General features: G+C 39.9%; 2 protein-coding genes across 6 annotated transcripts in view; both read right to left on the bottom strand.

Moving 5' to 3' along the window:
* celsr1b (cadherin EGF LAG seven-pass G-type receptor 1b) overlaps nt 1-4,509 on the bottom strand; it is a 43,632-nt gene extending 39,123 nt beyond the window's left edge. For both annotated transcript variants that reach the window (XM_046850078.1, XM_046850076.1), the window contains exon 1: nt 749-4,509. In XM_046850078.1, the coding sequence (XP_046706034.1) occupies nt 749-4,397 (3,649 nt within the window). In that variant the 5' untranslated portion in view covers nt 4,398-4,509. The remainder of the gene's footprint in view (nt 1-748) is intronic.
* Nucleotides 4,510-6,783: 2,274 nt separating this feature from the next.
* LOC124386506 (E3 ubiquitin-protein ligase Hakai) lies at nt 6,784-14,499 on the bottom strand. Of its 4 annotated transcripts, none has more exons than XM_046850389.1 (6): nt 14,445-14,499; nt 10,546-10,713; nt 10,265-10,365; nt 10,065-10,148; nt 9,576-9,649; nt 6,784-8,072 (listed from the first exon to the last, which is right to left on the bottom strand). In XM_046850389.1, the coding sequence occupies exons 1-6, from the start codon at nt 14,482-14,484 to the stop codon at nt 7,109-7,111; spliced, it is 1,431 nt and encodes a 476-aa protein (XP_046706345.1). In that variant the 5' UTR covers nt 14,485-14,499; the 3' UTR covers nt 6,784-7,108. The 4 variants fall into 4 exon arrangements, with proteins under 4 accessions (XP_046706345.1, XP_046706344.1, XP_046706347.1 ...); XM_046850388.1 differs by having other exon boundaries at nt 6,784-8,087; XM_046850391.1 differs by lacking the exon at nt 14,445-14,499 and adding an exon at nt 13,505-13,617 and having other exon boundaries at nt 6,784-8,087.
* Nucleotides 14,500-14,588: the final 89 nt, after the last annotated feature.

Genomic DNA, 14,588 nt, shown 5'->3' on the forward strand with positions numbered 1-14,588 from the left:
AATCCAAAAAAAAACCCCTAAGAATTATGAAGTCGTGCCTCCTCACTGGCATGCCTGGTATGTGGCCATGAGCAAAAGCAACAGGTAGTGGAATCAGGGTAACAAATTAGCTTATCTTGGACAGCAATATCTATTATATACAAAAAAATTGTTCATTCATCTTCAGCAACCACTTAATGCTGATCAGGGCTACAATAAATAAAGAGTCTTTCCGGGGAATACTGAATATTAAAAAGGAAGCGACCTGTTTGGGATACCAGTCCGTTGCACAAACACACTAGATAGAAACATCTATCATTGTACATATATATGTTTTTACGTATTGTAGGTAATGTAATAACCCAAAGTATTAAAAAAAATAGATCTTCTGGTGAAAGAATTCAAAACTAAATTCCGACTTTCATTCTGATATAAAACTTAAAAGAAATAAAAGAAGCCACTGAAGATCATTTATGCGTTATAAAAATTGATATACAAGTTGTTTCACAATACCCATTTACCTCAAGGAAGACAGTTAGCACAGTGTGAAATAGACAAATAAACAAATCCGATTTCTTATCATGTGGATAACGAAAGAATTTTCATCACACAGACAATTGCAGATATTATAAATACAGTACAGTATATATAAGTACATATACTGTATATTTGTATGTGTTTGAGCTGTTATTAACAGAAAGCTGACAAGAAATATGCTCCTTCTATGTACAATCACCAGCATTATATGATAAATACAAAAGTTTCTTACCTGAGACAGTCACTTTCATAGTGGCTTCCAGGGGTCTGTTGTTGTCCAGGTCTTTGCTTAGCTTCAGTTCACCTGTGTTCTGGTTTAAAATGAGCAAATTGAGCTCATTACCCTCTACAAAAGTGAAGAGGAGTTTATCAGACACATCTGGGTCATGTGCAGGAACCTTCCCAATGACACCGGCAGGGAAGCTGTTGGATTTATTATTTATGTAGTTGTTAAATATGATCTCAAAATTCTGCAGAATGGGATAGTTGTCATTAACATCCACTAAGCTTATGTGTACAACAGCCCTGCTGACCAGTGGGGCAGATGTGGCCTGAACTACAATCAGGTACTCCATCTTGGTTTCGTAGTCCAAATCAGTGAGGGCTATTAGATCCCCATTGAAGATGTCCAGCTGGAAGATTTCAGGAGCATTACCCTCGATAATCTGATATAGGATTTGAGCATTTGTTCCCTCATCAGGATCAGTGGCACTGACACGTGCCAATGTGGAACCAACAGAGCTGTTCTCCTCGACATAGATATACAACTCATCCTTTTCAAACACAGGGGCATTGTCATTAATGTCTAGCACTGAGACCTGGATATCGACTGCTGCTTTAAGCGGAGGGACCCCTTTGTCTACTGCAAAAGCTTTGAGGTTATAGGTGGCTACGTTTTCCCTATCCAGCTTCTTGGCTGTTCTGATTATCCCTGAGTATTGCTCAATAAAGAAATCCCCATCCCCATCATCCCCTCCCTGAAATGTATATATCACCCTGCCGTTTGTACCTGAATCTCTGTCAGAGGCAGAGACTTGAAGTACACTTGTGTACACATTTGCATCCTCAAACACATTGCCCTGGTAGATAGCCCTCAAAAACTGGGGTGCATTATCATTAGCATCGAGCACTATAATCTCTAGATAGGTGGTGTCAGACTTCTGGGGAATTCCATTGTCTCGAGCAATGATGGCCAGTGTGTATGAGGCTTGATCTTCATAGTCAATCTCGATCTGAGTTGTAATGGCACCAGTATCCCGGTTAATTTTAAACTGAGGCACGTTGTCCTCCATCACATAAGTAATGCGTGCATTCTCACCAGTGTCTTCGTCTGTAGCACTGATGACCACAACAGTGGTACCCACAGGCCTATCCTCACTCAGTAGAACTTGGTAGTTGGCACTCTGAAACACAGGCCGATGAGTGTTGGCATCGGTAACATTAATAAAAATCTGTGCAGTGTCAAAGCGTACACCGTCTGAAGCCGTTACAATGAGAATATATTGGCGTTCCTGCTTGTAGTCTAAGGGGAAGGCTAAGGTAATAAGACCACCACCACTCTGACTGGTGATAGCAAACCTATTCCGTGTGTTCCCACTGGAAATCTGGTAGGTCACTACACTGTTCACATCTCTATCTATGGCAGTGACTGTGAGTACAGTGGCCCCCACAGGAGAATCCTCATGAATCTTTAGATTATACAGTTTCTGTGTAAAGGTGGGAACATTGTCATTCACATCCAGCACTGTTACACTGACACTGGCCGAGGATGACATTACAGGAACTCCATGATCTCTTGCCTCCACACCAAAAGTATAAAACTCAGTAGTCTCTCTGTCCAGCTCCATATTGACAGTAATCCACCCTGTACTGTTGTTGATGATAAAGGGAAAGCTGGGTGATGTGGCGGTGAGTTGGTACTCCAAATGAGCATTATTCCCTGAATCTGCATCAATAGCTTGAATGTGCATAACAGAGTAACCAATGTTAACATTCTCCAACACCGAAGCCTGAAAAGGTGTGCTGACAAACATCGGAGCATTATCATTCACATCCACGACCTGCACAACAACTATACCTGTGTTGTTAATAAGAGGTGGCCGTCCACCATCTTGAGCTTTTATTCGCAAATTATACTCCCTGATCATCTCATAATCAAGAGGGTTAATGACATCAATGACACCTGTGGGCGAATGAATGTAGAACTGTCCTTTTACATTGCCGCTGATTATGCTGTAATGCACTTTGGCGTTATTTCCAGCATCTCTGTCTGTGGCCTTGACCTGTGCTACTTCAGTGTTGACAAACACATTTTCAAGAACTTGGACAACGTATCTTTTCTCGCTGAACTGAGGAAAGTTATCGTTCTCATCCTCCACCATGATATGTACAGTGGCTGTAGCACTGCATGGCCCAGGATCTCGACCTTGATCATTTGCCTCCACTATAACCTGATAGTGTGAGCGAACCTCTCTGTCTGGACGAATCTTGGTTTTTACCAAACCATTCCTGGGATCAATTTCAAAGACCTCATTCACCTTAGCCTCGTTCACAATCCTGTATATCATATTGGCATTAGAGGGTGCATCTCCATCCGTGGCTCGAATCGTCATAACTTCAAAACCCACCTCGGCATTTTCTCGAATGCTGACCCTATACTCGGTTTGCTCGAACACTGGCTTGTGGTCATTTGTGTCACTGACTGTAATGGTAAGATAAGCAGTTGCTGACCTCTTTGGTGTCCCCTTGTCAGTGGCAATGACTTTGAAAACATGGGTGTCTTTAACTTCCCTGTCTAAAGACTGCAGAGTTGTAATGCCACCCGTCTCGGGGTTAATCTGAAAGTAATCGTTAGATCTGCTGTCAAACAGAGAGTCCATGTCATATTCGAGTACTCCTGCATCTCCGTCGTCAGAGTCAAATGCTTTGAGCGTAATTACTCGTGTTCCAGGCGGCTCGTTCTCAGGAATGGAAACCTGGTAATTTGGCAGCTGAAACTGTGGAGCCGAGTTGGTGTTTCGCTTTTTACGACTAACCCATGGGTCCTGCAACCAATGCTTACCATCCTGGAACAAATGCAGAGGATAGGTGGTCCCAACAGGCATGTTCAATAAAGTTCTAGCTCGAATGTATTCCCTGTGGACCTTTCTGCTATCATCCAAAGCCCCTTTAGACTCACCTCCACCTAGGGGTCTTGTGTAGTCAGTTACACTATTTACCCCAGTGTGATGTCGCTGTTCGCCAAACTGCAATGTTACTCCTAAAACTAATACACATTTCCTAGTCTGCAGGGTGCACAGAAAAGTGGTATCATGACGCAAACAGGGTTCAGTGCTCAGGTTTATATTCGCAGTGTCCGTATTCTTCTTCCTCTCTTTCTCAGTAAAAGCACCAACAGTTTTAGAGTCCCGCGTAAACCTTGGTAGATGTTCATGAAGAACTATCGGCAATGTGCCCGGGTTCCAGCACTCCCCGTTTTCCGAATGAATATAAATATATGCGTCGGGTTTAATTTTCCTTCTGTATTTAATAAAGCAGTTCTGGCCGTGAACAAACGTGTTGAAGTGGATCAGCACGAAATTCTCGGACGTCAATGATGTAATCCTCAAGAACAGCGGGAGCGCTGCGCGTCTCTCCAGGAGGACACAGTGAACTTTGCGGGCGAGAGTTACAACTCCATCCCCTCTCCCGACCTTCACACTGTGGCCGAGGGATTTCGGTGTTAAACTCCTGTCTATTCTGTAAATCCAGCCCGGTCCGAGAGAGGCGTTTACCAGCGCTTCTCCAGGCTGAAAAGACTCCGAAATGTGTAGATCGAAGCATCCATACAACGGAACGCGAAGAAGTATCCCAAACCAGATCCATTTCATTAGTTCCTCCATGGCTCGTAACTCCTCATCCGGGAAAACTTATTCCAAACAAGTTAATGTTTAAGTGTTATTGATAAATAGAGAACTGTTCTCAAAAACTCACCGGTGGATCGCACCATGCTGCTTTCTGATGGATGATTCGTTTCTTCTTAAACGACTCCTTTAAATGATTCGAACGAATCGGTTCGCAATAAATCCTATGTCTTTTTGCATTTTTGCCTTTTTTAATGTTCATTTCTTTTTTCTCTATGTGATTTTACCTTGAAGTATAGTTTAATTTAATAAGTAAACTAGAACATTTAACATTTTAGGTTAAATGTGTTTAAAGCTAGCTATTGAATATGGATAAAAGAAATGTGAATTATTAAAAATGAAACCAAATTTGGTGCGTTAAAATATTTTTGATACAAGACCGTAAATGTGTAAGGTATGCGCAGAAATCAGAAAAGTTGCACATAGACAAGTAATTCAAAGTGATTTATAATGAAGATCGCTTGGGGACTTTCAAAATTGCACATTTCCCTACCCATAATCATAAGAAAGCTATAGTAATTCTTTGTTATATATTTCTGGACTAAAAATAGTCTTTAGTAATCAATCTGTATAGAAAACCTATATGAAACTGTATATGTATACTGTATGTATGTATGTATATACAAGTGTAAAGGACTGGATTAGGCACTAGAGGTTCTCCTTGTTGACATTACTATATTTGTAATAATATAATTTGGGATTGGACCTAGTAAACTGACAGGTCAATTAGGCTTAGTAACAAATAGTGAGCTTTAAATAAATGATTATATAACAACTTATATTTGGAAATAATGTTTTCAACTATTGATCATTATATTTATGAACATCCACTTTAAAAAACATCTGTACAGTGTAAAATACACTATTGTGATGTGAACAGCGCCCCCATGTGGACTAATCAATTCAATTCAGTTTTATTTGTATAGCGGTTTAACAACGGACAATATACCAATGCAGCTTTACAGAGATCAATAGGTTATAAATGAATACACACACACACACACACACACACACACACACACACACACACACACACACACACACACACACACATATATATATATATATATATATATATATATATATATATATATATCTCCACACATATATTTACCCACAAATTATATCAACCATGTTACAAGAACGGCCTTCTTCCACCTTAGAAATATTGATGCAGAGAAGCTCGTCCATGCGTTCATTATCTCCAGAATATTGCAATGCATTACTAGGTGGATGTCCTGCATCATTTATAAACAAGCTACAGTTAATCCATAATGCAGCAGTTCTCACAAGGTCGAGAAAATATGATCATATAACCCCAATCTTATCATCCCTACACTGGCTACCTGTTAAATTTCGAATCGACTACAAACTACTGCTACTTACTTACAAAACACTAAATGGTTTAGTTTCCAGTTACTACAATCCGTCACGCTCCCTAAGATCTCAAAACTCCGGACTTCTAGTAGTCCACTAAAGATGGTAGAGCATTTTCACATTTAGCTCGTAAACTTTGGAATAGTCTTCCTGACAGTGTTCATGGCTTAGACACACTCTCCCAGTTTAAGTGCAGATTAAAAACTTATATTTTTAGCAAGACCTACACACAACACACATCACATTATAACCTTGTGCTCCAGTTCATCTGATCAAATGCACATTATCAACTTGTGCTGTTAATATCATGAACAGCAGCTATGCTAATTCCTCTCCACAATTGGATCCCACTTTATGTGGAGTTTGGGCACTGGATCTCCTTGAGTGTTTAAAGGCTCTGGCATGGAGAAGCTGGTGTTGGATCTGTGATGATCGCAAATGTTGAGCTATTTTATGAGTTGCTCAGTAGCTCCTAGTTTTATAACCACAAATGACTGTATAAGACTGTAGAAAGAACATTACTCATAATCTTACATTCCAGTGCTCATGTTAGTTTTCACTCTCCATTGTTCTGTTTTGTTTAAATAATTTGTTTATAATCACACGCTAGATGTCTTTGAGACAATGTCTGTTGTGAAATGCGCTATAGAAATAAACTTGACTTGACTTGATTTTAAAAGGGAACCTATCACCTGGATGGCACCGAATGTCCATTCATTCAATTCACAAACACACACTCAGATAATGAGCCTGGGGCCTTGATATGCAAGGTGTTCTCTTTCTGTACAGCATGACCATCAACAGATTAGCATTCTTCACGATGCATGTTTTAGCTTGAATTTTATGTCAACCATTTTAGTCATCATGATTTTACCATAGTGTGCAAGGACTCTCTGTAATTTCAATTCACATTTCAATGGTTTATTCCTGTATCAACAAGTAACAACTGGATTAACTAAGAAATAAAATGCAGTAGGAAAAGAAAGCGTTTCATTCCAATTTGTTATTTATTGCAGTCAATGGGAACATTAGTATTTTAAGTGTTATGAAAAGTGTTCAAAGAAAGTTGTCAAATGGCTTCTGACTGTAGTGCTTCATTGTTTATATTTTTTTCAGTCATTAGACATACAAGAACACGGACTTGATTCCCGAATTGTTAAACAATTAAATCAAGAATAAGAATACAAAACATCAAAGGAATCATGTTATCACAAAGTGTATGCACAGTTCAACCAGTTAACTTGAAATGACTTAAATTATTAACAAGCATGTTAATGATCAAAACGTCTGATATAAAAGATCCTGCCCAGGTGCTATTGATAGTATGGCCTATATCGGGCCTGTTCTGGGTGGTGCGGTCCAGGCATCTGACCCTGAGGAGGCCCCTGCATGCGAGAAGGAACACGTGGTGGCCACAAGCCTGGGCTGAGAGCTCCGGGTTGGCTGAAGGGCGGGCTCAGGGTACCCTGTTCCTGGGACAGTGAGTTAAAGTGATGTGGTGGTAGAGCACTAACAGGTGGCGCACCATGCTGAGAGAGAGCAGCAGACAGTGGGTGGTTCAGGAATGGGGGCATCTGATTTATGATATGTCCAGGTGGAGGGGTGATTGGAGGTGGTGCAGAGGACATTGGAGGTGCCTGGTTATAAACCAAGTGAGGAGCCCCAGTGGCCTGCATGGGGTGATTGAGTGGGGGTGGGGGTGGAGGTGGAGGCCCGTAATGTTGCTGCTGAGGTGGAGGCATGATGTGGTGAGAGTGTGACACCACTACCTGACCTGGGTGGTGATGAGGGGGCAGACCTGGTGGAGTCTGTGGATGGGGTTCACGTGGAGAGGGAATGGAGCTGCCGGAGTCATCCTGGATGTGCACGGTGATGAGGTTGCTGTGTTTGCGTGTGGTCACAGTGGCTATGCGGAACGTCTCTGGTGGCAGTGATCGAGACGAGGACCCTAGGTCAGCGGGAGATGCAGGGAGCGGCTGGCCATAGGGGTCGTGACCCTGCAGAGGCGGTGGAATCAGGGGGTGGGATTTGGGCAGATGAGGGAGTGGGGGCAGGCGGAAACGGTCTGGTGGGTCTGAGACCAGAGTCGGAGCCGGGGTTGGATGAGCAGTCTCCGACCGAGAGGGTCCAGGTTTGCCTGCTCTCATGTGACGGTGGTTGATGTGAGCCTGCAGGTCCCGCTGTGAGAGGTAGGTGCGCTTACAGCCATGCACGATGCTGCACATGTAGAGAGATCCGCGTTGGCACTGCTCGATTCGCTGGACTGGATCAGTGCAGCTATACATGGACAAACTGAACTTACAATTTAGTATAGGAAGTGGAGGCAGCACACACAGCTCATAAAGCTTATATTTAACCTTACTCATTCATCAGCAATATAAAATGAATTACAAAGACATCAAAGAGAGACAATATATTTATTTACATTAACATTTTTATTAATTCTAATATTTTTTAGTCGGCTCTGATATTGATCAGGTAGTATTGTCACCACAAACAACAAGGGTATCGGCTTAACTACTTTATACAGTAGTTAAACCGATATGTTTGATATGTTTAAAGAATCCTCTTGTCTGCATGGTGATGCAAAACTCACCTTTCCGCTTTAGGGAAAAACAACATGTTGAAACTAAAAAATATCAGACTTTTTCAAACAGTCTCCATCTCTGTTCAACTCTTCCGCTGATGACACACCTGTTATCAGGCTCCAGTTGTGCCAAGCGTTGGAGAGAGGGAGAATGACAGACACACTGAGGACCACCTTTCTATGTCAGTCAGTGAAAACCTAAATAAATGTGCCAAAAGACATTCGAAAAACTTCTTGGATTCAAGAGTTTTCATGGCTGAGGTATGATCACGAGACGCAGAAAATGTTTTGCGACATCTGCTCTATAGCAGGCAAAGAAATTGTGAAGAAAACCGATTTTATTAGTGGAACAGATTATTTAAAAAAGAGACAATACGAAAACACGGAGTTAGGCAAAAGTATAAATGCTCATGCTCAAAAAAGTGGAATGGAAATAGCTAAATAATAAAATCTTACACCGCATATACAGTACAGACCAAACGTTTGGACACACTTTCTCATTCAAAGAGTTTTCTTTATTTTCATGACTATGAAAATTGTAGAGTCACACTGAAGGCATCAAGGGCTATTTGACCAAGAAGGAGAGTGATGGGGTGCTGCGCCAGATGACCTGGCCTCCACAGTCACCGGACCTGAACCCAATCGAGATGGTTTAGGGGTGAGCTGGACCGCAGAGTGAAGGCAAAAGGGCCAACAAGTGCCAAGCATCTCTCGGGGAACTCCTTCAAGACTGTTGGAAGACCATTTCAGGTGACTACCTCTTGAAGCTCATCAAGAGAATGCCAAGAGTGTGCAAAGCAGTAATCAAAGCAAAAGGTGGCTACTTTGAAGAACCTAGAATATGACATTTTTTCAGTTCTTTCACACTTTTTTGTTATGTATATAATTCCATATATAATTCCACATGTGTTAATTCATAGTTTTGATGCCTTCAGTGTGAATCTACAATTTTCATAGTCATGAAAATAAAGAAAACTCTTTGAATGAGAAGGTGTGTACAAACTTTTGGTCTGTACTGTATAATCGCTTCAGTTCCAAGACCATGCTGTAAAAAGATGGCACACGACAGGATGAACGGAGGTTAAAAATAATAAAATTTCATAGGAGCCAATGGCTCCTTAATTGTTTTTTTTTTATTTTATTTGTCTGGAGCCCTTCTGGAGATTTAGTTTGGGATCTGTAAATGAACTTACCCTGGACAGCTCTTATCACTTTTCTTCTCATAGAGAACTGCACAGTCATAGCAGAACACGTGTTTACAGGGAATCTGTTTAAAAGATTTTAGAGACACCAAAATGCGAAAACATTGTCACAGCTGTGAGACCTTTATGATTTCAGTCTGTGCTTAAACAATAAGGCAGTGCTACCTCTGATCTGAGTAATACCACAGCTATAATTATGCTGAATCAACATGATTAAAAATACAAATAAAAAATTGCATGTTCATTTAAGACAATTATTTGAAGTAATCAGTTTTGTGATCAGAAATATTATTGAAAATCACAACAATTTAAAAAGTTAAATGAAGACTGAACATTGTGGCAGACACTCATAAGATCAGTCAAGTAAAAGACGGTTAAAAATTGTTCTGCAAAATAGCTTTTTATTTATAGTTATTTATTATCAGTCATAAACTTATCTATTGTATCAACCTTTTAATCAAACACCAACATCTTACTTACCATTCGTCCATATATCTTTATGGGCAAACAACATTTGTCACAGAAGTGCACTGGAGTGTCATCTTTCTCTCCAACCAGATTGAGCTGCAGAAATGAAATATCTGTAAGCCTGACAGCAGATACTCTTCAATCTAAAATGAATAAACAGAAAGATTTTGTACATATTTGTTATAGACGAGAGTTCTGACTAAGAAATTTACCTTAAAGTCCCAGAATAATGGGTGGGGGAATCTCCGCTGTTTTCCAAAAGCATCTCCAGCTTTGCACTCACACCTCTCCTCCTTCTTAATGGTAAATCTTTCTAAAATAAGAAGGGTTTGACAGGGAGACAACACATTTTCTATTAGAACCTCAATGGAAAACCTTTGTGATATTTATGGATTATTAATGTTTTTACGTATAACATAATAAGATGAACAGACAGGCAAAATAAATACTTACTGCCAGCAAGCACCCCATGTTTAATAATTTTTACGCTTACCTTCTACACTTTGTCCATTGGAGGGCAGTGTGGTGTTGGGCCGCTGGGGCCGAACAGGAGGCTTACTTCTGACATTCTGCTTGGACAGTAACTTGATGGGAATCCGGCGACGAACATCAGGCCCTCCAAGAGCCCCTGAACCATCAGTTCCCTGAAGGTCATTGTCTACTATAAACATGCATAAAGAATTCAACATCAGAACATTATTCCACAAAGCAGACTATATACATATATATACATATATACATACACACACACACACACAGGCTTAGGATACACAATGCATGATAACCACTGTATGCCTGATTGTTTCTAATCGTGCACACACAATCCCAGAGTTTTGGGTTGCATTTATGTTTTGGGTTGTTTTGAAAACTTTGTAAACCTTTATTAATACTCAGAATTACAACCAGTCAAAAGTTTGGACACACCTTCTCCTTCAGTAGTTTTTCTTTATTTTTATTATTTTCAACATTGTATATTAATACTCAAGACATCCAAACTTTAAAAGAACACATGGAATTATACTTGGTTGAACGGATGGTTCCTGAATGTGTAGCTCCCACTGTGAAGTGTCGAGGAGGTGTGATTGTGTGGGGGTGCTCTGCTGGTGACACATGCTGGTCAAGTGTGCCCTGAATCTCGACTACCACAGTATTTTTCAACAGGACAAGGACCCAAACACACCTTTAGGTTATGTAAGAGCTATTTGGATCAGGAAGTATTGGGGAGTAATGGAGTGCTGCTCAGATGACCTCCACAATCACCAGCTCTTAATCTGAGATGTTTTGGGATGACTGTAAAAAGCAAAAGACAGCTGATTTGAAGAATCGAAAATATAAAACATATTCTGGGATATATAACACGTTTTTTCTTTACTACCTATTTCCATATTTGTTCCATCATAATTTCAAAGTTTTCAGCATTAATGTACAAGGTTAAAAACAATAAAATAAAATGTAATTACTGAATTAGATGGTGTGTCCAAACGTTTTACTGCTAGTGTACATCTTGTAGACTTTAATAAACTAGTTTAGCTTGACAGGGAGGTAGAAGTTCCTCTTTCTTTGCTGTCTTTGAAAAGAGAAAAAGTAACATCAAGATACCCAACCCCCAGAACTGAAAGACAATGCAAGAGCCATCAAAAAGTAAAAAAAAACAGCTGAAAGAGATCCAATCCTGACAATTCTGTGAATATACACTTTAAATTAGGTTTGTATTAAGTGCTGCATGAATAATTGTATTGCAATCGCGATGTCATCTTGTGCAGATGTCAGCTTGTGCAATTATATTATGTCAAATGTTGCGATTTAATGAAATAAATAAGTGCATGTGTGGACATAAATTCTAAGAACAGTTTTCTGATTTAACGTGCCGGTAACAAAACAAAACAAAGAAGACCAGATAGTCTCTCGTGTGGCGTGTCACTTCTCGTGTGGCGAGTGTGGTGCCGTGACTTTACAGTGTGCAGCGGCGCAGAGACCAGCTGAAGATGGATGGCGAGCAGATCAACGCTGAAATGGTAGCAAGAAAAAACACTACCTGTTATGTGGCGATTTTTAGCTTTAAGATTACCAACACTATGCAAGATTTACTAAATTAAAGTTGCTACATCACACACGTGGATTGGCATGCCTTCTAGCTTTTGGAACACTGGGCAAGATCCCTATTGTTATAATCACTAATCTGTGCACAATTTCCTTGATAAGCAATTATTATACCATTTATTATGTCGCAATATTGACCACAACAAACGCAACATGGCATTTTTCCAAATCGTGCAGCTCTTATATATATATATATATATATACACCAGTCAGCACCTTTTGACCACCTGCCTAATATTGTTGGTCCCCCTTTTGCTGCCAAAATAGTCCTGACCCATCACACACACACACACACACACACACACACACACAGGTAACATGTGCGGTGCCATGATAGACAATCCGTGTTATTCCCTTCAGCTGTATAATGTTATGCCTGATATTTGTATATATGTGTGTATGTGTGAGATAGATAGATAGATAGATAGATAGATAGATAGATAGATAGATAGATAGATTTAAAAGGGAGAGTGGTAGCTCAGTGGTTTAAGTGCTGGGTTATTGATCAGACGGTCGGGGTTTCAAGCCCCCGGTATCACCAAGCTGCCACTCTTGGGCCCCTGAGCAAGGCCCTTAACCCTTTGTGTTTAAGGGGCATGTATCATGGCCGACCCTGTGCTCTGACCCCAGCTTCTGAGCAAGCTGGGATACGCGAAAAACTAATTTCACTGTGCTGTAATGTATATGTGAAGAATAAAGGCTATTCTATATATGTATGTACATATATATTATCATTTTATTTTAATATACATAGATACACACACACCGCACCATCCAACAGGTGTCATGGGTCTGTGGAAAACCAGGTCCTTCTGATTTGTACCGGATGTAGGCTTACTTGATGAATTGAGCTATGCTTCTGTTAATAAGTGTTATTTTCGTTTTACAGTGGCAGTAAATGTACAGTTTAAAAATGTATTCTGTTTGATAAATGATATGAAATAAAATGTTAATCCTGATGTAATTATTAAGGGGTTTTTAGCCAAATTATTCAGCAGATTTCTGTTCTGCTGCCACATCCAATGACATATGACATGCGTTCTCATGCACGAACAGTTATGCGAGCTGATGCAAAATACTATTTATTTTTTCCCTATTTTACTTTTCTTAAATGCTAAAAAACAACAACAACAACAACAACAACATTGGCATTAGCTCGCCCTGCAGTTGCCTTGAGCTCTGAGTGTGCCGCTATGCTAAACCAACAGTACACATAAAAACAACAAAGAACCAAATAAAAACAAAACCCTCTAGTTTATAGGTTCTCTATCAGCCAATACTGGCCCATTTAATAATTGTATATTCAAATCATTTCGCAACAGACATACGGCTGTTTTAAGCTTGATGCTCACCATTTTGGTCCATGTCTCGCGCTCAGCATTCTGGGACGCACTCTAGTCGCTTAGAATAGGCGGAGCTTTCGCTCTGACTTTACATCGGATCACAACTGCGCAGAGATTACGCAAAAGGTTTTCAAAGTTTCTTATTAATAATAATAACAATAGCGATGATGATCGATAATTTTTTTTATCATTATTATAATTAGTAGTAGTATTTCTCAAATTAGAATTTATTTAACAGTAATAATACAAAAGTAATGATTTTATAAGAATAATCATTATTATTATTTTTTTAGTAGTAGTAGATAATTATGTAAATCAGAATTAGAATCAGCTTTATTAGCCTAATCATGCCTGAGCATAAAAGGAAGTTGTTTCCGGTTTAGATTTAACCAACAGTGCACATTTAACATGCATGCCTTGCACAGCACCACTGGACTAAAACAATACATACACTAATACAAACATGATTACCACTAACACATCTAAATGACAAGACAGTACACATTGGCCTGAGATAGAAACTGAAATAATAGTGCAGTGATTGTCCAGTCTTTGAAGCATATTACATCCGACCTTCTCTATACTTCTCGATCAACATTCTCAAAGCAAATATTGCATCCATACTGCTCTTCCTCTGCATGAAAACATACTGTTGCTCACAGAGGTCACCTCTTCTCTCCATCCTTTATTGTTCTAACTTGTAGCACATCCTTCCCAGCTCGGTTAATCTGCCTGGCCAATCAGTACAAATCCATTTCTCCTTCCTTAGTGTCCAACTTTTCATACAGCTCCTTGTATGCCTTTACCTACATCCCTCTTTACCTGCTGCCGCTAGTTCTTGTACTCCTGCCTACTTTTCAAATCTCTCTGCTGATCCCAATCCTGTTTCGACAACCTCTTTATCCTTTCCTGTACATCCTTATTCCACCACCACGTTTTAATTGTCTACCTTCTATTTCCAGATGTCCAATCTCCTTCAGGTATTGCATCTCCTATATAGAACATCGTCCACCTGTGTGCACCTTCCTCCTTTTATATGTCACCTATGATCCTCCTTCTGCTTAAAATAAGTATTCACCACTGCCATTTCCAT

This window comes from Silurus meridionalis, chromosome 5 (assembly GCF_014805685.1).
Source record: "Silurus meridionalis isolate SWU-2019-XX chromosome 5, ASM1480568v1, whole genome shotgun sequence".
In the NCBI taxonomy this organism is placed as follows: Eukaryota; Metazoa; Chordata; class Actinopteri; order Siluriformes; family Siluridae; genus Silurus; species Silurus meridionalis.

Coding starts and splice junctions, on each gene's coding strand:
- LOC124386506 (XM_046850388.1), bottom strand. CDS start 14,484: ATGCAATACCTGAAGGAGATTGGACATCTGGAAATAGAAG. Junction 10,366..10,545: donor CAATGGACAAAGTGTAGAAG/GTAAGCGTAAAA, acceptor TTCTTATTTTAG/AAAGATTTACCATTAAGAAG. Junction 9,650..10,064: donor TAAAGATATATGGACGAATG/GTAAGTAAGATG, acceptor TCTTTTAAACAG/ATTCCCTGTAAACACGTGTT.